At 44.9% G+C, this 26,982-nt stretch overlaps 2 protein-coding genes and 2 pseudogenes across 2 annotated transcripts in view; 1 reads left to right on the top strand and 3 right to left on the bottom strand.

Moving 5' to 3' along the window:
• Positions 1–3,316: 3,316 nt before the first annotated feature.
• On the bottom strand, positions 3,317–4,684 carry LOC116891016 (annotated as a pseudogene).
• Positions 4,685–5,601: 917 nt separating this feature from the next.
• Nmrk1 (nicotinamide riboside kinase 1) lies at positions 5,602–26,906 on the bottom strand. Its single transcript, XM_032893814.1, has 9 exons — positions 26,755–26,906; positions 20,055–20,118; positions 16,693–16,783; positions 16,374–16,422; positions 9,973–10,120; positions 9,772–9,843; positions 8,746–8,852; positions 5,950–6,033; positions 5,602–5,642 (listed from the first exon to the last, which is right to left on the bottom strand). Exons 2-9 carry the CDS (start codon positions 20,081–20,083, stop codon positions 5,602–5,604), a joined length of 621 nt encoding a protein of 206 aa, XP_032749705.1. The 5' UTR covers positions 20,084–20,118; positions 26,755–26,906.
• On the bottom strand, positions 14,831–15,241 carry LOC116891014 (annotated as a pseudogene).
• Ostf1 (osteoclast stimulating factor 1) overlaps positions 20,964–26,982 on the top strand; it is a 52,640-nt gene continuing 46,621 nt past the window's right edge. Inside the window, 2 exon segments of the mRNA XM_032893813.1 lie at positions 20,964–20,981; positions 26,668–26,742. Of these exon segments, the coding sequence (XP_032749704.1) occupies positions 20,964–20,981; positions 26,668–26,742 (93 nt within the window).

Below are 26,982 nucleotides of genomic sequence, written 5' to 3'. Positions count from 1 at the left end.
GGACAGAGAGAGAAAGCACTAACTACCCTGCCCCCAAGGCTCAGAGAACACTGTAGAAGAGGGAGCAGAAGGAAGTGAGAGCCAGAGTATGGGGATACGGAACACTGTTGTTTGGATGTGACACAGCTGCTGTACCAGCGAACTCACTGCGACTGTGGTTTCATGCCCAGGACCTGCCCAAGATGGGGCCCACCAGCGCTCTATCATAAGGAGGGTCTCCCGAGGCCTCACTCCTCCTGAGGAACTATTTGCAGCTAATGGTGTCAGGGAGAGGGTGGTATTTTCTGAAGTGGTGCAGCCACTGGTAAGTTGCTATGCTCTGCTAAATACTCTCCACATATACACACTCAACCCTAACTAAACTCAGTGTGGCAGAAATGACAACAATGGCCATAGAAGTTAACAACCAAAGTAAGCAGAGAAAACTCCATGAAAACTGGACGCCATGTCCTAAGAGGAAGGATTCTGTGGGAGTGTGACAGAATTCTGACAGAAAGTTACAGTAATGCTATTTACTATGTAGAAATTATATTTCAAATCCAGTGTAGGAAAATACAAATACTTGATCATAAAGATTTCATTTTTCCATTTCTTATCCTTTTATCTGGTATTTGCTCTCAGATATCTTGGTTCCAACTAAAATATCAACACTAAGTTTTAGATTTCACCCTCGGGGGTTGGGGATTTAGCTCAGTGGTAGAGCGCTTGCCTAGCAAGCACAAGGCCCTGGGTTCGGTCCCCAGCTCCGGAAAAAAAAAACAAAAAAAACAAAAAAAAACAAAACTTTAGATTTACCCTTGTGTATTAAAAAAAAAAAAAAGAACTCAGCCTTCGATCTTCTAATGGCTGTGACACTTAGCTTCATTAATAATAACCTCTACAAAGCTGCATACAACAGCATACCAAAGCCCAGGAATCACAACTGAGTTCCCAGTGCGCTCACAGCATCTTGTAAGTCAGGGATTAATATGAATAGAGTTATGATTTCTCCCCTTTTGCCTTTCCGTAAAAATGCTTACAATCAATGTGTTTTTAAAATGAGATGAAGTAAAAACTTTTAAAAGGAGCTTGGACCCTCCTGGTGTTAAGAGCGCATTGTCTGTAACAGCTAGATGAGGTAATGATTACATTTTGCTTCACGATTCAGTTTTGAATTAGGACCGCATGACATTTTTTTTATATAGCCTTCCTTTTCTGGGTTATTTATGGTTGTAATGATTAAACTCGATCTTTTTTATTTACCTATCAGTTTTATTACCTCGTCATGATTATGACTCCATTTTCTTATAATGAAAGATTTGCTGAACAGAGTACACAAAGTGAAGCAACCCAGAAGAGCCAACATTTGACACATTGGAAAAGCCACCCTGGCTGGCTGAGGCTCAGGGCTAAAACAGGCTTTGCTGAGGATGCTTCTGGCTGGAAGAACCCAGAAAGGTAATAGATTACTATAAATAGCACGGTAACTTATCTGTGCAACAGAAGACTGCTATAAATCTTGGCGGCAGGAAAAGTGAATCTGCTTCCAGGTTTTGTCTTTTAGTATTTCTGTTATTCTTATTTTACTCCTATCTGTGATCCAGAACAGATAGGCTTGAGGTGAACACTTCTTACCTATCTCTAGACTCTAGATGCAGGCAGGGAAGGTGTGTGTGTGTGTGTGTGTGTGTGTGTGTGTGTGTGTGTGTGTGTGTGAGAGAGAGAGAGAGAGAGAGAGAGAGAGAGAGAGAGAGAGAGAGAGAGAAAGTCCCCACATGGACAGGTACAATCTTCAGGGCTTACGGCACATGCTGCTACATGCCAGCTCTTCTTGGCCCTTGTGGCAGATAAAAAAGGACTTGAGGTGCCATGGGGAATACAGCATCTGAGGAACATGACTAGGGCTCCCACTGTCTCTATTGTTAGACAGATACTAAGGTCAAATTTCAATATATCACTTAGTCACTAGTAGGGAACTGGGTCTAAGTCTTGGCCATTACTGAGAAGACAGATACTGGTATCCAAGCACTTAAATGCCCCCAAAGCCTCTCCCTGGGCCAGGAAGAGGATCTGATCTCTCTTAGATGAGTAAGTAGTTCTGGCTCAAGGTTATCATTTATGAAAGCCGAACAGCCCTGGGCTGCATTATGGGAGGCCTACCTCCATCAGAGTAACATATGGTACAGGTAAGAAGGGAGGGGTGGGATTGTGGGGTAGGAAGGAGGGAGTCAGAAGATGGGGGTGGGACGGAAGACTTCGTAAGGATTATTAGTTCTATTTATAAGAAGAAACTTAAAGTGGTCCTAAAATTTCCTCAAAGGGCTTCCTGCCAGTGTGAAGGACTGACCTTGCAGTCAGCAACTGTCAGGGTCAATGGGCTGCCCAGGTGGCTTGGATGGCTACTTAGAGAGGAACTGCTGAGGAGAGAGTCAATGGAATTCTTACCAAGTGACTGACTGTGGCCTACAGCAGGTTTTTCTCACCCTAAACCTGGCTACATTCTTCCCTGCTGTTGAGGTCTATGATGCTTTCTTTCGAGCCAGCTGACTGTGACATTTTATCTGTGTTAGCCACAGGCCTTTTCCTTTTTCTGAGACAGGGTGTCACTCTGTGTAGCTGAAGTTATCTTTGAACTCTCCTGCCTCATCTAGACTTAGTGCTGTGACACAGGCATGCATTACCAGTTTGGTATGGGAATCATTTTAATTGCTTCTTAACGATTTATTTTTATTACACTGGGTGTGGTGACACATGCCTTTAATCCCAGCACTAGGGCAGCAGAAGTTGGAGTTCTGTGAGCTCAAGGCCAGCCTGTTCAACATAGTTCGAGGCTAGTCAAGGCTACGTAGTGAGACCCTTACTTAGACATATTTGTTTGTTTCTTTATTTGTGTGTGTGTGTTCATGAAAGGGGGGGGGCAGGTACATATGCACACAGTTGCCACCGGTGGCCAGAAGAAAGTGTCAGATTTCCTGGTAGCTGGAAGCAGGAAACTGAACTCTAGTCCTCTGAGAGCAGCAAGTGTTCTTAGCAGCTGAGTCATTTCTTTAACTCCCATTTTAATTCCTTATTTTTTGGGGGGGATGGCTTCTGCAGCTTTTATTTTTGCATGCAAACCACTGGGGGAGTCTTGATGGTGGGCACCCTAGAGAACACACTGGAGTTCTGAGGGCTCCAGACACTGGCTGGGGAGTCAGGTGACAGAAACAATGATTCAGACGGATCACATGATTACAGAGCTGGGGGCTCCAGCAGGGCTCCATGTGGTCAGGGGTGGACTTCTAAGGAAGCAGTGATGTGGGAGGGGCAAGCATTGGGCCGGCCTTGGGCCGCTTGGATGACATCAGGGACAGAGGATCCAGTAGCTCCAGGGATCTCCAGCCCATGCCTTACTTGGCCGGGGGTTTCCTGAAGGACCTGCCAGCGAACTTGGCTTTGCTGCCCAGCTCCTCCTCGATTCTAAGGATCTGACTGTAGTTGGCCAGGCGATCAGATCAGCAAAGGGCACCAGTCTTGATCTGCCCAGTGCAGAGCCCCACCACCAGGTCGGCAATGAAAGTGTCCTCAGTTTCCAGACAGATGGGACACCATGACACCCCAGCCATTGGACTGGGCCAGCTTACACGCCTGCAGAGACTCGGTCACAGAGCCGATCTGTTCACTTTGAGCAGGAGGCAGTTGTAGGATTTCTTGCCTGCAGCCTTGGCGATCCGCTTAGGGTTGGTCACTGTGAGGTCATCCCCCACCACCTGGATGCCTTCACTAGCTGTGAGCTTCTGCCAAGCATCCCAGTCGTCCTGGTCAAAGGGGTCTTCAATGGACACCACTGGGTAGTCCTGGATGAAGGACTTATAAAGGTCAGCCACCTCATTGGGTATGATGTACCGGCTGGAGTCATCCGGAGACTTGAAGTCCAGGTCATCCTTGCCAGCCCTGTAGAACTCGGAGGCGGCCATATTCATGCCGATGACAACCTGGTCAGTGGAGCCGGCCTTTGCCATTGCAGACTTGAGCTGCTCCAGTGCTTCTTTCTTCTCCAGGATGTTAGGTGTGAACCTGCCCTCATCACCCACATTGGTGGCGTCTTTCCCGTACTTCTCCTTGGTGACGTTCTTCAGGTTGTGGTGAACCTCTGCTCCAATGCGCATGGCTTCCCGGAAACAGGATGCCCCCACAGGCAGGATCATGAACTCTTGCATGGCCAGCTTGTTGCCAGCGTGAGAACCACTGTTGATCACATTGAAAGCTGGGATTGGCAGGATGACTTCAGAGTTGCCGGCCAAGTCAGCAATGTGAAGGTAAAGGGGCACCCCTTTCTCCACAGTACCAGCTTTGCAGACAGCCAGGGACACCCCCAGAAGGCATTTGCACCTAATTTAGATTTATTCTCCGTGCTGTCCATCTTGATCATCAGCTGGTCAGTCTTCTCCTGCTCCACAACATTCAGTTTCTTGCTAACCAGAGCAGGTGCGATAGTGTTATTGATGTGCTCAACAGCCTTTGAGACACCCTTCCCCTTGAAGCAGGTCTTATCATTGTCTCGGAGTTCTAGGGCCCGGTAGATGCCAGTGGACACACCGCTGGGCACCACAGCTTGGAAGAGACCTTTCGAGTTGTAGAGATCACCCTCATCAGTGGGATTCCCATGGGAGTCAAAGATCTCTCTGGCATAGATCCTGAGAACAGGCATGGTGAACCTCTGTGGATCGCTGTGAAGGAAGGAAAAAGGGTTCTGTAGGCACTGAAGAGAGCCTTAAGGACAGATGTGCCCCATTTTAATTCTTGTGATTCAAATGTAGAAGCAGTTAGAGCTAGAGATTTGTCCTCCCACCACAGTATTCCTTCTTTCTTCTTCTGGGTTCTTTATACTTTTTCTAACCTGCTTTCTCTATACAATTAAAAAAAAAAAAAACAGGTCTTACCTGGGGGTCTTTAACCATGACAGAGTATATGATTAAGTTCTGACCAATCACATGCCATCTCTCTGGCCATAGTAATAGTTTAGCAAGTCATGTGATCCAGGAAATATCAATGCAAAAAATCTTTCCTGGATCATTTTAGCTGAGTTGTAAAACTATTCTTTAAAACACCGTTGAAGTCTTCCAGGCAGTGGCGGTACATACCTGTAATGCCAGCACTTGGGAGGCAGAAGAAGGGATATCTTTGAGTTAGAAGCCAGTATGGTCTACAGATTTGAGTTCTAGGATAGCCAGGGATATACAGAGAAGCACTATCTCGAAAAAACAACCAAACAAACCAAAACGCAAAACTGTTGGAGGCTGGGTTTACAGCCTAGTGGTGCTAAGCAAAAGCATGAAGGTCTGGATTTAATCCCCAGCACCACAGAAACAAACCTGTATAAAATAAATCATTTTTAAGCTAGGAAGTAGTAAAGATAACGAAAGACCATGCAGCTCCCCAATTTACCCACTAACAGTAACTGTGCACAGGGTAAACTATCATTTCTCGTTGAAAGCTGACAGCGTGATTTCAAAATAAATCCAAACCGAACTGTAGCGGAGCCCTGAGGACAAAATTCTAGCCTCTTACTCCAGCTAAGCCTAAAGTCATTGACACATCTGGATTTTCTTTTCACTGGAGCTAGCTGGTTTTCTACATCTTTCAGAAACACTGTATTTGCAAAACAGAGACCTGGTGAAAATCTTTAAGAGAATAAAGCAAAGGGGGAGTTCCGAATATGACAGAGTCTGCATCAGTCTCCTGCTATGAGTTTAAGTAACATCCAAACTAAGAGATGTACCAAAGACACATATTTCCAAACCTAAAAGCTATCTGACAAGCAAAAGGATCAAGGTCCAGCTGGGCACTGAATCTCTGACTCTCCAGTTTGAAGTCAAGGATGAATGAATGCAGTCCTTGTGAAATCTGTGCACACCATTCCTGGTGTGCAATCAACGGTTGTTAATATTCTTTCTCCCCCACCGCACAATTTGCCAGAACAACATTTACCATCTTGCTTCTCTAATTCTCGCTTGACATCTTCATACACTTGGGAGAAGAGGTCCTCTTCAGACCTTGTTCCGTCCAGGTAAACTGAAAAGGGAGAAACAGCAGTTCAGATATTGACGGGCTTGTTAGGAAAGGATGCTTTGGCACCAATGGCTTTCACTGAAGAACCCAGGACTATGGCCTGAGGAAGGAAGGAGGGAGGGAGGGAAGGAATGAAAAGCAGAGAGAGGCTCTGCCTTGTGCATATGGCACACACTGTGTTCCTATTTCTTCTGTTTTGGATCACTCCCTCCTAGGGGGAGAAAGGAGGCTTGGAAGACTCCATAGTAAATGAATTTATTGGCTCATCGAACTCCTGAGAGTTAGATTCACAACAAGCCTTCCAGAGGCTGCATTAGCAGTAACAACTCCCACACGCCTAGAGCAGCCAGGTTACAGAGGCACTCGCAGGGAAGCCGCCTTGGTGAGGCATCGCCGTGGATGGGGAGGAAGGCTTTTTGGTGATGCAACTCCCTGTGAGTCACCCTGCTCCTGGCTATAACTCCAATAAACTCACCGGGTCACTAAGCCAGACATGGGACAGTATCCTTGGTTTATCCTTGGTGCCTGTTACACAATCTCACGTCAGGAGGCCCAAAGAGAAGCAATTTCCCAACTGGGATCATCTGCAATGCTTTTAAACTGTGTGTCAGTACACACTCTATCACGTACTACCGAGACCAGAAGATACATGTTTTTAATAAAACTCGCACGGACACTTTTGGAGAAAAAGAAGTTACCTGGGTTAAAGTAGAAAGGACCTTCTAGTCATAATAATGCAGGGATAAAGGGATCTGGACAGGATTTCCTGTTGGGAAGTGTACGTGGCTCATAGCAGGGGAAGGAACAGCCTGGGAGACGATGCTTCGGACAAGGGCTGTACCCTGGTGTCTGTTTAGATCTTATCCCCAAAAGCTGGAAACCATGGACTGACCGCACTTAAACAAGGTGTCTGAATTTTGTTGTGATAAAACTCTCTAACCAAAAAACAGCTTGGGGAAGAAAGGGTTTCCTTGGTTTACACTTCTAGATCACAGTTCACTGAGGAAAGTCAGGGCAGGATCTCAGGGTACCTGTCCCAGGAACCCTAGAGGAATGCTGCTCATGGGCTTGCTCCCTGGGCCTCTCAGCTGGTTTCCTAGACATCCCAGGCCCACCTGCTTAGGGTCACATGCTCACAATGAACAAAGCCCTCCCACACCGTCATTAGTCAAGTCAATCTGCCACCGATGTGGCCACAGGCTGTCACGCTCCAGGCAATAATTCAATTGAGTTTCCCTCAGAAGACATTACAGTGAGGTTGACAGCTGACTTTAACTAGGACACAGGGCAAGGACAGAGCTAGACTTGCAGTTTAGAAGGAGGAAGCAAAGGGCGTAAGAAGATGTTTCTCCTCTAGAGCACAGTAGCTGCTGCTGCTGCTGCTGCTGCAGGCCTAACCCAGGACTAGTGCTGAGATGGACTCTGCCCTTTCTGCACATATCAGAACAAAGCTGTCCTCCCTGGAGGCCATCGGGCTCCGTCCCCTATGGATGAAGTCCCTTTGTCCTAAAAAATATGCCAGTCTGATTCCTCTGCCCTGTCCAAGAGACACCGTCTACAGAAGCACTCTATTCCAGGGATGGTTTCTTAGCCTAGGTCCAAGTATTCATATTGCCCCCAAATCGGTACACTGTCTGTAAGGGACCTTGATCTTATTTCCTTCAAAACATATATGCGGTCCTTCCTCCCATATCTATAACCCCTTGACATTTTCTCCTCCAAAATAACACCTGGTGGTTCCCGGGGTGTCCGTCATCTTCAACGCCTTCCCGATCCACTTCTACTGAGTGCTTGTGTTCAATACTGAGACCTCTAATTCTGCCCTCCAGCTCTCAAGAGATCTTACTGAAAAGAGTATGTGTCAACCATGACCATGTTTCAAGCCTCTCTGTAGAGCTTCCTAATTCCGGATATCCTATTGTCATTAGAGGGCCTGGCTCGTCATCGTTGTCGTCATCGTTGTCGTAGTCGTCGTCGTCGTCGTCATCATCACCACCACCATCATCAACACCACCACCACCACCAGCAGCAGCACATTCTTTCCTTGTTTGTTTCTACTACAAACATGACAGCCTCTTTCAGGTATTACCCATGCCTTTCTGTTCCTAGGTCATTTCTAGGTTCTTCCTCTGGTCTAGATGACAATCAGTCCCCTTAACTTTCTCCATCTCAGTCCAGCTAAAGTCATATGAGTTTGGCTACAAGGATCTTCCTCAATGAACTTGGAGGTGGGCACTGATCTAATGTCCGTGCTTACTTGGGAAAAAGACCTGTTTGTAAAGCTCACACTTTTAATAGCCTTTCGTCATGACGTCATGACGTCTCAGCTGGGGAGAGTAGACTGGATCTGGGGAGAGTAGAGACTGGATGTGGGGAGAGTAGACTGGATCTGGGGAGAGTAGAGACTGGATGTGGGGAGAGTAGACTGGATCTGGGGAGAGTAGAGACTGGGTCTGCCTTGCTACCTTCCCTTGCCATGGGCAACATTCATGCACAGATGGTCCAATGAATGATCACTTGGAATCTGACAGGCTTGACAAAAACTGCCGGTTGAAAAGGAAACCAGCAAGAATCAGCTGCAGAAGAGGGGAACCCGCGGAGCGCCCCAGCACTTCTTTATAAACTCCTTAAGAAAAGTGTTTCCCAAGTCATCTTTCCTGTACTTTGATGTAAACGTAAGGAGGTAAGGGCCTTAAAGGGGTGAAAGGTTCTTACCAATGTCCCAGGTGATGGAGTTCATCTCCTGCCTGTGCTTCAGGTACATGGGCCACACGTGGCCATCGAAGTACCCTGGAGGGTCTGGAGGCTCATAGACTCTGGTACTGGAAAACATGCAGGAAACACGATGCTGACACAAAGCTATGACTGACAAAGTAAATGGGTCACTGGTCAAGAGAATGTGAAAATCATTCAGGTTAAATCTAAAGAGGAATTCAGGCTACTTGTTTTAGACTTGATTGTAGTGAGAAAGGCAGCAAAATGGATTTAGTTCCAAACCAAACCAAACCAAACCAAACCAAACCAAACCAAACCAAACCATAGCAAACCATACCAAACCATAAAAAGATTTATTTATTTATTATTTATATCAGTACACTGTAGCTGTCATCAGACACACCAGAAGAGGGCATCAGATCCCATTACAGATGGTTGTGAGCCACCATGTGGTTGCTGGGATTTGAACTCAGGACCTCTAGAAGAGCAGTCAGTGCTCTTAACCACTGAGCCATCTCTCCAGCCCCATACCAAACCATAAGCCTGCAATTCATATCTCATAATTTTCTCTGCCTCTTGTGTATTATGAAAGAGTTATGGGATAAGTACAAGAAGGAATAAGGAGGGAGATACTCACAGGTTGGCCTACTCTCCTGTCTAGCTGGTGTTCTCAGCAGTTTGAGCAGAACATGTTGTGAAGGGTGAGGGACAAGGAGCTGACAGGATGCCATCCTCTTTCTTGTACTTTGATGTGAATGGGAAGTGAAAGGCCTTAAGGGGGAAAGGTACTTACCAATCTCCCTGGTGATGGTGTTCATTTCTTCCTGTCCTTTAGGTACAAGGGCCACACGTGGCCATCAAAGAAAGTACCCTGGGGGCACTGACAGGATGTTTCTGTATACTACCACCCAATGTGAGGAACATTTATAGAGGAGAATTTGACTTAGGGGTTCAGACATGTTCACTAATGGCACTTTTCTCGTTTTTCCTGGATTTCACCTTTGGAGTAACAATGCACAGACGTACCTCCTCCTTCTCTTACATTCTTCATATGGAACGGTCAGGAAATAGCTTCTGTTCCATATGGGGTCCAGAGGCCTACGACAACACCATATTCAGGTCACAAGGCTCTCCCTCCTCCATACCAGCATCCCTCCTTCTCCCACCACCATGTCCCTCCCCCACCCTCATAGTCCTTCACGTTGGTATGGCAGTAGGGAGGCTTACTTATAATTAAAGAGCAGGAACCCTTCAATAATTAAAATGGGAACCCCTTGAGCACTTTCCAAGGCTGCTGGCCTCGCAGAGCTTCCTGGGTTTTCCATCCAACAGGAAACGGCTGACATCATTTTTTCCATGTTAAGTGCTTCAAGCACTAAGGAAAACATAAAACACGTGGAATTAATATAGCAAACTTTTTTGGGGCTGGGGGTTGGCTTTTTGTGATAAGTGTCTCCAGGGCTCTGGAGCCTTTTACCTATCCTTGAAGGTAACAAATAATAAACACTTTAACTGCTCAATTAAAACACGGATAGAGATATATTTAAGTGGTACGTCTAAGGCATTTTTATTATGAAAAACAATGATGTACAAAATAAAATACAACGAACATCATGCCACTTTTTCTAACTATAATTTTTTACATTGATGTATTTACTGTCTATGTTATGAAGGTTTGAGGACATCGTGAGGGATTCAGTTCTGTTCTTCTACCATGGAGGTCCTAGGGATGGAACTCAGGTTGCCAGGCTTGGTGGTAAGTGCCTTTTCTCATCAAGTTCTCTCACCTACCCTCCAGCCTTGACTACTAGAAACTCATGGCTGACTATCACATCAACTCCTTCCTGATATTGAATAATTAAAAATTTATGGTACTGGAGACTGAACCCAGGATTTTCTGGGTCTTAAGCAAGCACTCAACCATTGAACTATATCTCCAGGCAGACCCTTAAAAATAAAACTAATTAGGGCTGGTGAGATGGCTTAGTGCCTAAGAGTACCTGATGTTCTTTTAGAAGACTCAAGTCAATTCCTAGTATCCATGTGGTGGCTCACAACTGCCTATAACTCCAATTTTGGAAGACAATATATCTATACATACATTTGAAAGATACATAACATATATTATACTATATTTGTAAAGTAGCTACTTTTTTTTTTTTTTTTTTTTTTTTTTTTTTTTTTTTTTTTTTTCCGAGCTGGGGACCGAACCCAGGGCCTTTGCGCCGCTAGGCAAGCGCCTACCGCTGAGCTAAATCCCAACCCCTTTTCCTTTTTGTTTTTCGAGTTGGGGACCGAACCCAGGGCCTTGCGCTTGCATAGGCAAGTGCCTATCACTGAGCTAAATCCCCAACCCCAAGTAGCTACTATTTTTAATAGTATTAAATGAAAAGCTTTTATTTTTTTATGTTTATGGGTGTTTTGCCTGCATGTATGTGTGTGCACGTGTGTGTGTGGTGCCCAGAGGTTAGGAGAAAGCTATTGGGTCCCCTGGAACTTTAGTTACAGATAGTTGTGAGCGGCCATGTAGGTGCTGGGAATTGAACCCCAGTGTTCTAGAAGAACAATCAGCAGGTAACCACTGAACTATCTCTCCAATTCTTAATGAAAACCCTTTACATGTTACAGGATACAAATGTCCCTTCAAACTCTGAAATATGCTACCTTCTAGAACTTACAGTATGATTCTGGAGCAGAAGAACAGGGATTCCTGGTCTTCAGAACAGCCCAGCAACTTGTTAGACATGGAAATTCTTAGCCTCATTCCTGTGCCATCAATCATACCACATGACCTCACAAGTGTTTCTACCATAAAGTTTTAAGGTGTGGGCTAAGTTAATAGAGATAAGACTATTAAGACTTTCTTACAGCTTCACTGCTAATTTGTAAGTGTTACTTTTCCTAGGAAACTGTCAGTTTCATCAGAGTTTACAAATAAATCTTGAAAGAGTATCCATGATCTGGGCTACATCAGTATGACCTACAGTCCTGCTGTTTCCCAAGTTTGCTATGTGTAAGTTGTGCCTTCCCTATTTATTTCTCCATCCCCTTTAATGAAATTTACTGTTCCACTGAACCCATTCAGAGAGTTGTACAATTTTAGTTATTACAATTTTTTTCAGTAACCAAATTTCTCCTTGATTCCTTTTTGAGATGGTGTTTTTCTGTGTAGTCTTGGCTGTCCTGGAACTTGGTCTGTGGATCAGGCTGGCCTCAAACTTGGAGATCTGCAGGCCTCTGCCTCTTGATTGCTGAGTTTAAGGGTGTGCTGGCATGTGTCACCTCGCCTGGCTCTTGGCTTCTTTTTAACATCTACTGTTTCTTTCCTGGGGCCATTTAAACTCTTCTCTTGTCCCCAGTCTATCCACAGTACCTTGCTGAGCTTGTTTTTTTCAAAGCCACTTTAACATCTTTGTCTGACAACTTTGGCAGTGTTGTCACAGAGATTTAGCAGAGCCAGGCAGTGAACCAAACTTCCAAACTCTGGTCTGCAGAGTCAGAGTGAGACAAGGTATGTGTAAGCTGGGCCCACTTCTTGGCTTTCAGGTATGTCCTGATGATCTGCGGCGCTGTGCATTGAGGCTCCTATTTAATCTTTGTGTGTCCAGAGTTCAGAGTGGCATGCGTATTCGGCATCCTTATGATGCTGGGATGGGGGAAAAGCTCATCTAGAAAAGGCTCCACTGCTGCTACCTGAGGGCAGAAGCTCCGCCTTCCACTGCATCCTGCTGACACTGGTGACACTGGTGACACGGTCTGGGCGACGGAGATGGAGGGCCAGCCTCCACATACCTTGTCTCTCTCTGACTCTGCAACCCAGAGTTTGGAAGTTTGGTTCACTGCCTGGTTCTGCTAAATCTCCTACTGATGGTGTAAAGGCCAGGTCACTCCATTTGCTGGTCGTGGGTGATCGCCTCAGGGTGTAGCCCTCCACTGGTCCTGTGGACACTACAGATTTTCCTTTTGTGCCAAGCTAAAGTGGGACAAAAGGACACTGTATTCTGGAAGGCCACCCCGTCCTGGTCCTTTGGTTGTAGGTTTCTTGGTACTTCTTTTGCCCACTGATGTTCATGTTGCGTGCATTTCTAGCACTCCAGGTGATATAAATATGGGGTGAAAGAGAAAACACAGGGATCTCAGGCCCATGCCATGCCATCCCTCAAGTCACAAAGCCCCCAGCCAGCTGACCGTCTTCTTTTGCAGTCTTTGTTATATTGTTATATTGTGTTATATTGTCCTTTGTTATATTGTGTCCCAGGTTAAACAAAGGCAGCCCAATGAAAAGAGGACAGGGAGTTAAAACATTTTTTAAGTTTCTTAGTGATTTATCTTTTAGTCCAAGGAATCCATGTGGCTTGCTTCACATAAGATGTGATGATACTTAAGATTTGCTTCAAAAAATGCAGATTGCGAGAGCAGGTGAGAGTAGAGATGAACTATAACTGCCAAAAGATTCATCATATGAAAAGCTGGGTAGTAAACTCATGAGCATTTAATATACTTTTTTGGCTATCGTATATGTTTTAAACTGTCCACAAGAAAAATAATTTCTAGTTCTATCCATTTGTCTGCAAAATTCGTGAGGTCGCCATTTTTAATAGCTGAGTAGTACTCCATTGTGTAGATGTACCACATTTTTTGTATTCATTCTTCCATTGAGGGACATCTGGGTCGTTTCCAGCTTCTGGCTATTATAAATAAGGTTGCTATGAACATAGTGGAGCATGTGTCCTTGTTATATGTTGGAGTGTCTTTTGGGTATATGACCATGAGTGGTATAGTGGTATATGTCCAATTTTCTGAGGAACCACCAGAACTGATTTCCAGGTTACAGCAGCGTGCAAACCCACCAACAATGGAGGAGTGTTCCTCTTTCTCCACATCCTCGCCAGCATCTGCTGTCACCTGAGTTTTTGATCTTAGCCATTCTGACTGGTGTGAGGTGGAATCTCAGGGTTGTTTTGATTTTTATTTCCCTAATGACTAAGAATGTTGAACATTTCTTTAGTGCTTCTGAGCCATTCAATATTCCTCAGTTGAGAATCCTTTGTTTAGCTCTGTACCCCATTTGTTAATAGAATTATTTGGTTCTCTGGAGTCTAACTTCTTGAGTTCTTTATATATATATATATATATATATTTTTTTTTTTTTTTTTTTTGGTTCTTTTTTCGGAGCTGGGGACCGAACCGAGGGCCTTGCACTTCCTAGGCAAGTGCTCTACCACTGAGCTAAATCCCCAACCCCCTTTGTATATTTTGAATATTAGTCCTCTATCAGATGTAGGATTAGTAAAGATCTTTTCCCAATCCGTAGGTTGCCATTTTGTCCTAGTAACAGTGTCCTTTGCTTTACAGAAGCTTTTTCAGTTTCATGAAGTCCCATTGTCAACTGTCGATCTTAGATCCTGAGCCATTGATATTCTGTTCAAGATTTCCCTTGTGTCAATAAGTTCAAGGCTCTTTCCCACTTTCTCTTCTATTAGATTCAGTGTATCTTGTTTTATGTTGAGGACCTTGATCCACTTGGACTTCAGCTTTGTACAAGGAGATAAAAATGAATCAATTTGCATTCTTCTATATGCAGACCTCCAGTTAGACCAGTATCATTTGTTGAAAATGCTTTCTTTTTTCCACTGTATGGTTTTGGCTTCTTTGTCAAAGATCAAGTGACCATAGGTGTGTGGGTTTACTTCTGGGTCTTCAATTCTATTCAATTAAGCTACCTGTCTGACTTCATGAAATTTGCAGGCGATTGCTTTGTAGTGACCATGCTGTTGGGTCACTATCCTAATATTATACGATTCTTTGTTTACTTCATAACTGGAGAAAAGGTGATTTCCAATTATTTCATGTTTATAGGCTGACCTGCTTACTTTTTTTGAAGCACTTATTCATTCTTCTAGCATTTTTTCTTATCTTAGTATTACTTTTTTTATTAGCAGCTTATGAGAACTCTCCAATGAATATGAACATATAATGCTTTGAGACTGTTGACATTGTTTTTCTCTTTCTTTCTTTTTCCTTTCTTTCCTTCTTTTTTTTTTTTTTTGGAGCTGAGGACCGAACCCAGGGCCTTGTGCTTTCTAGGCAAGCGCTCTACCACTGAGCTAAATCCCCAACCCCCTTTCCTTCTTTTTTTAAATAACGAGTCTTGATTGGCCTGTACTACTTGAGGGGGATGAATCTGGAGGAGTGGGTGGCACCAATAACAGCCTGGCCATGCTTCACAGGCTTGTAGATGATGGAGAACTCGTCCAGGCAGTGGCTGATCATCTCTGGTTTGATCTCCACCTGGTTGAAGGTCTTGCAGTCAATCACTTCAGGCAGAATGATCACATCCCCCAGGGGAATCTTTACCACCTCGGGCTTCTCCACGGGTGACGCCTCCTCCTTGGCCTTTCTCCAGCAGGGAGTGCTGCTTCCACCGTCGCATCTGGTGGGTGCTGTGCAACTGCACCAGCTGCTCACAGGACATGTCCAGCAGTCGGTCGAGGTCCACACCGCCACCGTAGGTGGAGGTGAAGGCTCGCTGCTTCTTCAGCCATCTTGGCGGCTGCTTGGAAAAGGAAGTGTTTCTTCATTCTTTCTTTATAAAATGTTTAATAACTTTCAGAATAAAGGAAGAGAAGGAGCAATGAATCGAGGTTGATTGACCTAGAATAGCATGGAATGGGTTTGGCCTGAAAACTTGTAAGAACTGGTACACAGCATTGGCTCCTCAGACTCTCAGAGTTAAAGATAAAGAACACATTTTTAGGAGACCCTCCCTCCCCCCGTTGGTGTGCACACATACTGAGGAGAGCTGTTACCTATAAAAGAGCGAGAACACAAACTATTATGCTTGTCTCTACAGGCAAAGAGATGCTTTCTGGCTGACTTTTATTCTTTGGCTTCCAAACAGAATTAGCCTGGGTCAAGAGAATGAAGTGAGTCTAAAATACACTTCAAGATTTCCTACGTAGTTCTTCTAAACATTCTTCTAGAGGCTTGGCTATCAGGAAGGAAAACAGGACTCATGAAAGCTTAGTGTGATGTAGATGAAATGTTCCCATGGGTGAGGGTCAAAGTATTCAGTCTGGCTAGCCACGCATGCCCCAGGCAGGGATGGACATACGGACGACAAACCTACTCTGTCCTAGCTTCTGGAAAACATCTACTATTACAGTCTTGCGTTTGAATTATAAATCTGTGGGAAATTTTCTACTTACTTAAATAGTTGAACAGAGATTAAAAAAAAACTACTGAGGCAGGCTTAAAGGATAGTAATCTTTAAACATTCAGAACTTAACTTATTAATGGGTATGTGAGTGTGTGAATGTGTGCGTGTGTGTGTGTGCGCACATGTATGAGGGCACACGTGTAAGATGTGTTAGGGTATGTGTGTGCATTGCCGAAGCAAACGTGTGGAGATTGGAGGGTAACTTTGTGGAGTCCGTGTCTCCTTCCACTTTTACAAAGGTTCTAGGAAATCTTACTCAAGTCTTCAGGCATGCCTGACAAGTGCTTTTACCCATGGGGCCTTCTTGCCCTCCCTACGTAAACATTTAACATCATGTTAATAGAGAGAGAAGTTGTTTGGATTTGAAAGAGAAAATGAATATGACCTCATAACATGTGACGATACTTACCATCATACTGCAGAAAACCATTCTCATCTATGTCTATCTCAGACTCTGGCTGGAAAAAAAATTAAAAAATCCATCAAAACAGTATGGAGGACAGAAATGATGCAATCACACAAGTAAAAAGATAAGCCTTTAAGAAATGTTTTGGAAAATGAGGACCAAGATCGAAGGCGGTCACTGATGTATACTGCCATCTAGTGGACAGGCAACACTATGGCACCAAGTCTGTTCTCCGCAAAAAGCTTTGGGCTGTAATTTAATTAACTTTGTCCTTAAACCTTTTCTTGTGTTCAATAAATTATCTAAGAAGCTTTATAGATACCTTGAAGAAGTCGTCCTGAGATATTACGCTGCAGTTGGGAAGGTGTTTCTGTAGGTTCTTAGCCAGTGTTGTCTTCCCTCCATTTGTCACACTGAGGCAAGAAAAATCATGAGGTCCAAGAAGACGTTAGGGAACATGAAACATTCTTAAACGATATTTTTTTAAAAGGATATTTAAAATAGTATTTCCTGCTTGGGGAAACCCTCATTTCCACAGATCATGTTTTTTTTTTTTGCAGTTGTAATCACAGGTTTGAGAGATACCCTGTTCCTCACAGTAAGAGAAGAGAAGGACAGAGAGAGGGAAGTGAACTGGACACTAAATGTTCAAAATACAGACACTGTCAGGAAGCACAGTCAGGTTCCAACTGTCAAAACAGCTCCCGGTTATTCTCTGCACACCAGAGAACACCTTATCACCTTTCTGCAGGCTTACAGAACTGCCCATGGTCACGGCGATTGTTTCAACCACACAGGAAAAAAGGAGGAGTGGCTTATCAGAAGCCAGCTGCCCCTGAGCCCACATTTCCTCCCCACCTCCTCTCTGTACCTGGGCCCAGGTGGAGGCCCACTGTTACTGTTCCCCTCAGGTCAGTATTTGTTGCCTCTGGCTGGACTGTGACACCTGGTGATAAGGTGACTGACTAACTTGTGTGTCCTGTTTCCTGCTCTCCTGCATGGGAGGGGCAATTCTCTAGTTAATCTTTCTTTACTCTTTGGGTTTTTCTCTTGAAATGGTAGTCCCATGCGGTCCATATTGACCCAGGTGTGTAGCCCAGGCTGCCCCTGAACTTACAGCCATCCTTTGCTTGGACCCTCCTGAGTGTTGGGATTATAGATATCAGTCACCAGGCCTGGCTTATGCTATCATTTTTGCAAAGAAGTAATTAGCTCAGGGCTCAGTCACATGCAAAGAGGGTCTATGAAAGAATCCAGGGTTATTGTGAAGTTGAAAGAGATTACATCATCATCACTAAGTTCTAACAGGATATTAGCAGCTTCTTTTATTATACCCAATAACCACAGTTGTGACAGTCCCTGGCCTTAGACATGGACAAGAACTGCACACTGAGCTAGAGGTGGGCAGGTGACTTATCACCACTGCTTATTATTGTTTCAAACTTACATATGCTCTTTAGTACACTGCAATGATCTATCACAAGGTCACAGATTTGCTTGCAAAGACTTGATGGCTGTATATCAATAAGCTGATTTTCATTTTGAATTCCGTGTCTTATTTTGTGCACTTAAAGTCACCCTGAACAGAGATCAAGATTTCACCACACTCCAAACATTCATAGTGTAAAAATCCTGACTGCCTATCTATTGGCAAGAAGGTGTGATTAGTTCTAGGTGAGATCAACACCACAATGTTTATTATCTAGAGAGGGATACATTCATCAAAAGTCCTTGTTGTGAGACTGGGCATGGTGGCATGTGGCTTTAATTCTAGTACTCAGGAGCCAGAGGCAGGTGGATGTTTTGTGAGTTCAAAGCCATCCTGGTCTACACAGTGAGTTCCAGGCGAGCCAGGGCTACATAGTAAGACCCTGCCTATGTTTAAAACAAAAAGAATTACAAACCACCAAAAAGATCCATCTTGCCAAACAATAAAAACAAAACCCAAAGAATGTTCACCATATATAAACTACCATAACTACTGTATTATATCTGCGAAGTAGAAGATATTCATTAATAAGGCTGTCCACTTTGCCTTACAATACACATGTAGGTAGGGTATGGAGCTACTACTCTTTATACTGAGAACCTTCTATTTTTTAACAAAAATGTGACCTTTCTTCTTTAAGAAAAATGTCTATAGATCATGCTGAAGTCCATATTCAGGAGGCCAACCTTTTGTTTAAAAGGATGCAACTTTACTATGGCCTGAGCAATCTGGCAAGAAACTTAGTCTTTTAAGATTGTATGATTGAATCAACAATAAGTAGAGCCCTTCCCATTGAATCAGCAGAAGCCACAGAGAGGGGAGCACTTTTTGTAGGAGTCCTGCAGGGAACGTACTGCCTGGGAATGAGTTTTATTACACAGCACAGAGCCTGTAATCCACACGTGGAATGTAGCCATCCCAGAGGTCAGAAAACGCCTCAGGACCCATGGCTTTCCCTTCAGCAAGCTCAACCTCCCTCCCACAAGCTCTCCCTGCTCCAGGGAAGGCTTTAGGATCCGAGGGAGAGAACAGTGAGCAGCTACACAATGCATTGCCCTTCCTTGTTTATGAGTAAATGTATAGAGCTCCTCGTCTTTTAATTTTAAACATGCAAGGCAATAAGAGGGTGCAGCAATCCAGGCAGAAGCTAAAAATGGTGTTCATAGTTAGTCAAACAAGATGAGAATACTTCCGAAACAAGGTGATATTAATACCCTCACATCCCAGCTGAGGAAAATAAGGCTTAGGTGACTGCTTACTGCTGGAGTGGGAAGCCAAGTGTAATTGTAGCAGGGGTCTTCTTTCGCACAAGGATTAATAGGACAGTAGGAAAGTTAGATGATTACTGGGCAGTGATGGCGTACTATGGGAGGGTAGTGCTGAGTGTGAAATGAAGGGCAGGACAAGAGTAGTCCTGATGAGTGACAAACACAGCTTTGGCTCTGGGCAGACGGGAGCCACAAGGAGGCACACTGTGATCCTTGACTCACTCTTCATTTGCTCTGCCTGACTGCTGGGGAAACTAGGACCTTCCCTATGCAGGAAAAAGCTCTGCTGCCCAACCATACCCAGGACTCTGAATTGACTCCTGTATTACACATCTGAGCATCTCCCTCAAATTACATTTTTAGAATCTCAAAAGTTTTGTCAGTAAGACACACGTGAAGAATGTCAGACATAATCCGGTAGCAAGACCAACAGTATCTTTCCAATAGCTGCTTGATGTCACATTTGCACATCAGTCTCTGGTTCCACAGGTCAGGTGACCACACAGTTTGGAATGTTTGTGACGGTGGGATATGTGGATTCTATCACGCCAGAGCGACATAAACTAGCCTAGTCAAGTAGCACGCGTGGTTACCCTAAGGGTGGAGGAAGGGGACTAGATATAAGGGAGTCTGTATTCCTCATGTCCAAAGCTGGCTGTACAAAACAGAAGGGAGTGTTTTTTTCTTACACCGTGCCAGAATACCCACATAAGAAAGAATAATCACCCCCCGCCAAAGGAGTGACCAATCAGGCCTCATCTCTGTGTCAGCTCCAGAAAGCACATGGAAATCCTGCCGACCTTACCTTCGCCTTCCCTGGGACACCTTCTCCATGGCAGCACTCTGGGACTCCCCACAGCTTTGTCTACCATGTCCACTTGAAAAACCACCCAGACATCTGGAGCTGTTTACACAGGAATTACTCACCCACCAATTCCAATGACAAATGTCTTCATAATTGGCTTTGGAAATCACACCTTCCTAATATGTCCTAAAATATATAAAAATAAAAGAAAATCAGTATCTTTAGTTGTCTAGGGTTACTCCTGAAAAGAAGTAACAGCTTACAGGGTGGTGGTGGGGGATTGGCAGTGCCAGCCCCACATTACCCACACTGCCTGGCTTGCTGCTGTCAGTAGCTGATGTTTCCATGGAGTCCGTTAACTAATGCTAGGCCTGTGTGACCTGTTTCCTTGGGTCACCCTGTGATAGGTATTTGTAGTTATCACCTTGATTACATCTAGAATGAGCTAAAACTGAAGGAGCTGGGTACACCTCTGAGGGATGTTTTAATCATTTGAAGTGGGAAGACCCACTTTTTTTTTTTTTTCTATTCTTTTTTTCGGAGCTGGGGACCGAACCCAGGGCCTTGCGCTTGCTAGGCAAGCGCTCTACCACTGAGCCAAATCCCCAACCCCGAAGACCCACTTTTAATCCGGATCTTCTGAGGTGGAAAAAAACATCACCTTATGTTGGCAGCCTATATAGCGACCAAGGAAGAAGGAGCTTGGTCTCTTTGCCTGTTTGCTCTCACTCTTGCTAGCAAGTCCTTTCCATCACTGGCATTAGAATCTACTTTGAGATTCTGGCATATACTGAAGACCAGATGACACATCCAGCCTCACAGACTGAGCAACTGCTGAATTCTTGGACATTCTGTCCACAGTCAGCTCTTGTTGGACTAACTGTACCACAGCCTGGAAGCCACTTGTCTTAGTTTGGGTTTTACCGCTGTGAGCAGACACCATGACCACAACAAGTCTCATGAAGCACGACATATATTTGGAGTTGGCTTACAGGTTCGGAGGTTCAGTCCATTGTCATCAAGGTGGGAGCATGGCAGCATCTAAGCAGGTACAGTGGAGGAAGAGCTGAGAGTTCTACATCTTCATCTGAAGGCTGCTAGTGGAAGACTCTTGCTTCCATGCAGCTAGGAGTAGGGTCTTAAAGCCCAGGCCCAGAGTGACACACCTACTCCAACAAGGCCACACCACCAAATAGTGCCACTCTCTGGGCCAAGCATATACAAACCTTCACATTCTACTCTCTGCCCCCCACCCCCATAGGCTTGTTCAAATATGTGAGTCTATGGGGGCCATACCTAGTCATAGCATAACAAAAAATTACATTTAGTCCAACTTCCAAAGTCTCCATGGTCCACAGCAGTCTCAACAATATTAAAAGTCCAAAGTTCAAAGTCTCTTCTGAGATTCATCCCATCACTTAGCTGTAATACCCAAGGCAAGACGGGAAACCAGCTGGAGAAACTCCAAACATCTCCATGTCTGATGTCAAAGCGGTCTTCAGATCTCCAACTCCTTTTTCATCTTTGTTGACTGCAACAAACTTCATTCTCCTGGGCTGGTTCCTCTCCCTGTTAGCCGCTTTCCTTGACAGGTGTCCCGCAGCTCTGGCATCTTGAACACCTTTGGTCTCCAAGGCAACTTCAACTTTACAGCTTCTTGTCCCAGTGTCTGGGATCTACCATGATTGTCTGGGCTCCTCCAAAGGGCTTGGATCACATCTGCAGCTCTGCCCTCTGTAGCCCTCTAAGTTCAGGTTGATCACTCCACTGCTGCTGCTGTTCTTGGTGGTCTTCTCATGGTGCTGGCATTTCCAATACACCGTGGTCTTTTGCTACAACTAGGCTTCACCAATAGCCACTCATAGGCTCTCTTCATGGTGCCCAGCCTCAAATCCTTTGCATGACCCCTTCAGTCCTGGACTGTCAACTACAACTGAGCCTGCACCTTCACCAATGGCCTTCCATGTCCTCGCACAGTGCCAAGCCCAGCTTCTCTTCATGACTCCTTCATGCTTCAAAACCAGTGCCACCTGGGTGACTTACACATTAATTACCAAGTCCAGCTGGAGCACCAGAACAACCTTGGTTATCTCTGGAACACAGCTCCAGAAAACATTTGTGCTCTCAGTAAACACTTCCCAGAAGATTTCACCTCAGTCAGTGATGCTGGTCTCTTCTTACCACCACTAATTTCTTAGCTCTGGCTAAACAGCATCAATTATCCCGGTAGTTCCTTCTATTCCCCCCCACCCTCCGGAGCCGAGAACCGAACCCAGGGCCTTGCGCTTACTAGGCAAATGCTCTACCACTGAGTTAAATCCCCAACCCCAGTTCCTTCTATTCTTGACTCTAAAGCAAGAGCCACACGGCAGAAGCTGCCAAGTTCTGCTGCTTGCAGGAACTAGAACATGACCTCCTGTTTCATTACATCCTCACCAGCTTTCTGTTTTCCAACTCCTTCACTGCCTAAGATTGGCTGTCCTTGATCTTGCTCTGTAGATTGACCTCGAACTCAGAGATCCGAATGCCTGCCTTCTATTAAGGGTTTGTATCACCATACTTGGATTTAAGCTTTTCTTTACCTACAATTTGTTGTTCCAGGCTGGCCTTGAACTCAGAGATCTGCTGGGCTTTATATGCTGGGATTAAATGTGTGTACCATCATGCCTTGATATAAATTTAGCCGGGTAGGATCTTGCCCCAAGGTCCTATCCCTTAATCCGTTATCTCCTAGAACACAGGATTTGGCTCCATTTCAATCCCTGGTTCCCCTTTCTAAACTTGCCATGCTCGTTCAAAATGCTCTTCATGAGACTTACCCAGAGAACAAAGTCTCTGCTGGGCTTTTCTGAGACTTCCTTTGTCAATGCTAATACAGCTCTTTACCTTAGCCTTTGGCAGTCTCTTCAGACAGTGGCAAAAAGCAGCCATGTTCTTCACCAAAACATCACAAAAACAGTCTCTTGGCCCCATATTAAAGTTCTCCTTCACTTAAACCTCTTGAGCCAGCAGGCCTATACCGTTCAAATGGCCCTCACACCACCGACTTCCATATTCCTACTAGGCTGGTCCATTAAGCTCCACTTAGAGCATTCCATTGCTTTCCAAATCCAAAGTCCCAATTTCCACATTCTTCCAAACAAAAGCATGGTCAGGCCTATCACAGCAATACAGTTGGTCCCTGGTACCAATTTATGTCTCATGGTTTTACTGCTATGAGAGGACACCATGACCACAACAAGTCTTATGAAGGACAACATATATTTGGGTCTGGTTTATAGGTGCAGAGGTTCAGTCCATTATCATCAAGGTGGGAACATGGCAGCATCTAGGCAGGTACAGTGCAGGAGGAGCTGAGAGTTCTACATCTTCATCTGAAGGCTGCTAGTGGATGACTCTTGTTTCCAGGCAGCTAGGAGTAGGGTCTTAAAGCCCAGGCCCAGAGTGACACACCTACTCCAACAAGGCCACACCACCAAATAGTGCCATTCTCTGGGCCAAGCATATACAAACCATCACATCACTCTAATAAAATCTCTCATATATATATTCTCTTCCTCTAGAGAACCCTGACTAATCCCTTTATATGCCCTTTCTACTTTCCTAGTAAAAAAGGTACAGCTGTCAGTGGAAGAGGCAAACAGAAGTCAGTCTGTCTCTCATTCTCTTCTCTCCATCCCCCCCTCCCTGCCCCACCTCACCCCGCCCCCTTCTGAAAAGCTTACACTGGTACAGTATAAATTCTCAGGCTTTGCAGAAGGGCAAATGACCCAGACTGGAATGACATATCCTTCTCTCGAAAGCCAGACAGGAAACTAGATCAATTAAGTGAACGTCATCCGATCAGCAGGACAAGCTATGAAGCACTTTATTACCAAGAACACAGAAAGGATGGTGCACGTGTGCTAGCTTATCAGGCCCTGATGGGTAATCTGCATCATCCTTATGATGTATTACTTAAGGGCCATGCATTTGCTGTGTACAGTTAATGGAAAATACCGGTCCCCTTCCTTCTTGACATATCTGTGCATATGCATCAGGATGCCGTCTCAGTTACACAGGATAAAGTAATGCCTGGGGTTGTGACACTAGAAAGACTTGAAGGGTTTATTTGTGAGGGAACTCTAGCAATGCAGAGGGGAGAAAAGAGGTGGAAGAACCTTATTATAACATCCCTTGGGTAAGGGGTGGAAACTCCCATAGCCAAATACAAGAAAATGGAAGGCTGTGTTTCTCTCAAATCAAAGCAGCACACCCCCCAACCCCCAGCCCCACATCAGCGTGATGACCTGGGTTACTTGCTGCTGCTGCTGCTGCTGCTGCGACGACGACGACGACGACGACGACGACGACGACGACGACGACGACGACGACGACGACGACGACGACGACGACGACACTACTACTACTTTTACTAGAGTTACTTGATGACCTGAGTCAATCCCCAGAACTGACATGGAAAGAGAGAACCAAGTCTTCTAAGTTGTCCTCTGACCTCTGCACTTGTGCATGACATTCCTGGGTCCATATATACACTAAATAAGTAAGTGAAAAGTCTTTAAATTCAAGCACCCTGGGTCTACATTAGTTAGCAACCCGGAACTGTCCAAAGCAGCGTTTGGGTGAATTCTTAACCTATCTCGCCAGGTACCAGCAGGTGATGTGAGAAGAGTGGAGAACTGGACCATGCAGAAACAAGACTGGGGGCCAGGCTGAGTGGCCAGTGGAGCTGTGAGCACCTACCAATTCCTGAAGTTGTCCACTTCAAAAACTGTGTTAGATACACAAGGCAATTCACTCTAGGTTGAGACAAGGCACCATCAACTTCCATATCATTCTATTTCATTCTATGTTAGAGCCTCTTTAGACATGGTTTTTAAAACCAAATGTCTAAACAAATTGCAGTCAAGGGTTGTCATGCTTCATATATGTGCTGGAGGGGTTTTGTTTCATTGCTTGTTTTAGAGGCCTTTGTGGCTCAGCCTGCCCTTAAAGCCTCTGTATACTGGTACTTATACTACACCTCTGGTCCCTACTCTCTACCACTCAAGTGGTGGGATTACAGATGTATGTCTGTACACTTGGCCTCGCAGGACAGTATGTTGTGAAGCACCACATACAACTTGAAGGAAAGATAAACTGTGTATCTTATGATGTCTCTGGAGAGACAACCTTGTGAACTTTTCAGAGTCTCGAAGTCAAGGTATCCTGTCACCTTGAATCCTGTGATATTTGTGCAGTGTCTTCTCCTCAGCAGCTAGTACCATTTGCACAGAGAGGGAGAAGAACACGCTGAGAGAGAAACAAACCTTAAATGACTCGTTTATATTTTTACAAATTTATTATTATTTATTAATACTATTTATACGTTAAGACAAGATCTCACTCTGTGGCCCAGGTTGGTCAGGAACTCACCGCACAGCCAAGGCTGCTTCTGTGGCAAAGCTACCTTACTTTAAGTACTGGGATCATAGGCAAGCATTACCAAGAGTGGCTCATACACAGAACTTTTAAAAATATCTTTGACTTAATCTCAGTGAAATGTTAAATCTTCTTCACAGTTGGCTTATGTTTATACTTGATCTGTCCCACTTCAGAACACGGCTCATTTTGAATTCTAAAGCACAGAATGAGCCCCAGGGAGATGTGAAGAGTCAGTAGGCCGGAAGGAGACAGGAACTCCACCACCAACTCTAAGGAGTGCAAAAGCAAACACATGTGCTCTTCAGATGAGTTCAAGGCCCATGTTGTCAGGACTTCTGTGTGGTTCATTCTACAGTTACCTGGATACTCTCCCATGGACAGGACTAATTTCAACTTTGATCCCTTTTGGTAAGCATAAATCTCCCACGGGTAGAGTTCCTGGGGGCATAGCCATGACAAAGTTTCTGGTAACCTTTGCCCTTGGAGTTTCACTCACTTTTTTTTTTGTTTGTTTTTTGCTTTTTTTTTTTTTTAAACTTTCAATGGACTTGTTGACATTACATTTTCTAGAGGTTCTTTTTCAAAGTTGCTTTACTACTTACTACATTTCTATTTATGTTGTGTGCATGTGTGAGGGCAGGTGCATGCCATGGTTCACCACAGAACACACGTACAGGTCTTAGGTCTACTTGTGGGAGTTCTCTTTCCATCATGTGGGTGCTAGAGATTGAACTCTGGTCAACAGGTTTGGCAGCAAGGGCAGTTGGACCATGGTGCTGTAGTTTCTTACATAACCGGTGTTTTCACTTTTATTTCCCCTAATACAATAGGCGTATAAGACTGCAACACTATGAGTTTACTTATGTGTGAGCATAAACTCTGAGGAGAGGAGCTGTTAGGTTAGGATTGGGCAACTTGTGTGAAGTACCAGTCAGTAGCATAGTTTTGGCTTTGTGGGCAACTATTCAACAATGAAGCTGTTAATGAGAAAGAGGCCACAGTCAATGCATATGCAAACGAGCATGGTGCGTCTAAGGAAATCTAAGTTGCCCCTAACTGTCATGTGCCACACGCCACAAAATACTATGCTTTTGTCTTAGCTGTTTAAAAACCGCCAAAAGCATTCTTAGAAGCCTTTATAAAGCCAGGTAGCAAGTGGGTTAGAGTTTGTTAACCAGATGCTGCAGAAAAGACCGTCCTGTCCCGTGGGGGATCAAGACCCAATTCTCCTGCCAGCAAGCGTGCGGTCTCCTACACATAGCGGCGGCTAGTTGCTTTTTAGGAACGTGAATCCCAACGCGGTTTCCCTAGCCGCAGTCAGATTCCGGGTACAGCGCAGGAGACTCTGGAAGGTTCCCAGGCCTCGGCGAGTGTACGCAGCGAGCAGTGAGTACTCACCAAAGCGGGTTCGAATCCTCCCCAGCAAGGCCGCAGAGGAGGCTGCAAGACGGTTTCAAGCACACCACTGCCGGTTGCTCACCTGAGCAGCACAGCCCACTGTGGGCTTTCAAAACCTCCCCTAAGCAGGGCCTGGGGCGTGGCTACCGGAAGGCTCCTCCCCCAAGAGGAGGGCGTGGCTCCGGCGCTCCGGCGCTCCGGCAGCAGGACTCCCCGCCGTAGCCAATC

The sequence above is a fragment of the Rattus rattus genome, chromosome 2 (assembly GCF_011064425.1).
Source record: "Rattus rattus isolate New Zealand chromosome 2, Rrattus_CSIRO_v1, whole genome shotgun sequence".
NCBI lineage: Eukaryota > Metazoa > Chordata > Mammalia > Rodentia > Muridae > Rattus > Rattus rattus.
Note: the sequence above shows the minus strand (reverse complement) of the source record. Positions and strands in the feature narration are given on the sequence as shown.

What these genes read in the sequence shown, in the direction of transcription:
- Nmrk1 (XM_032893814.1), bottom strand. Translation starts at nt 20,083, where the DNA reads ATGAAGACATTTGTCATTGGAATTGGTGG. An exon ending in TTTGTCATTGGAATTGGTGG is followed by an intron (nt 16,784 to 20,054) that starts GTGAGTAATTCC and finishes TTCTTGCCTCAG; the next exon opens with TGTGACAAATGGAGGGAAGA. An exon ending in CTCCATCACCTGGGACATTG is followed by an intron (nt 6,034 to 8,745) that starts GTAAGAACCTTT and finishes CTCCCTTTTCAG; the next exon opens with TTTACCTGGACGGAACAAGG.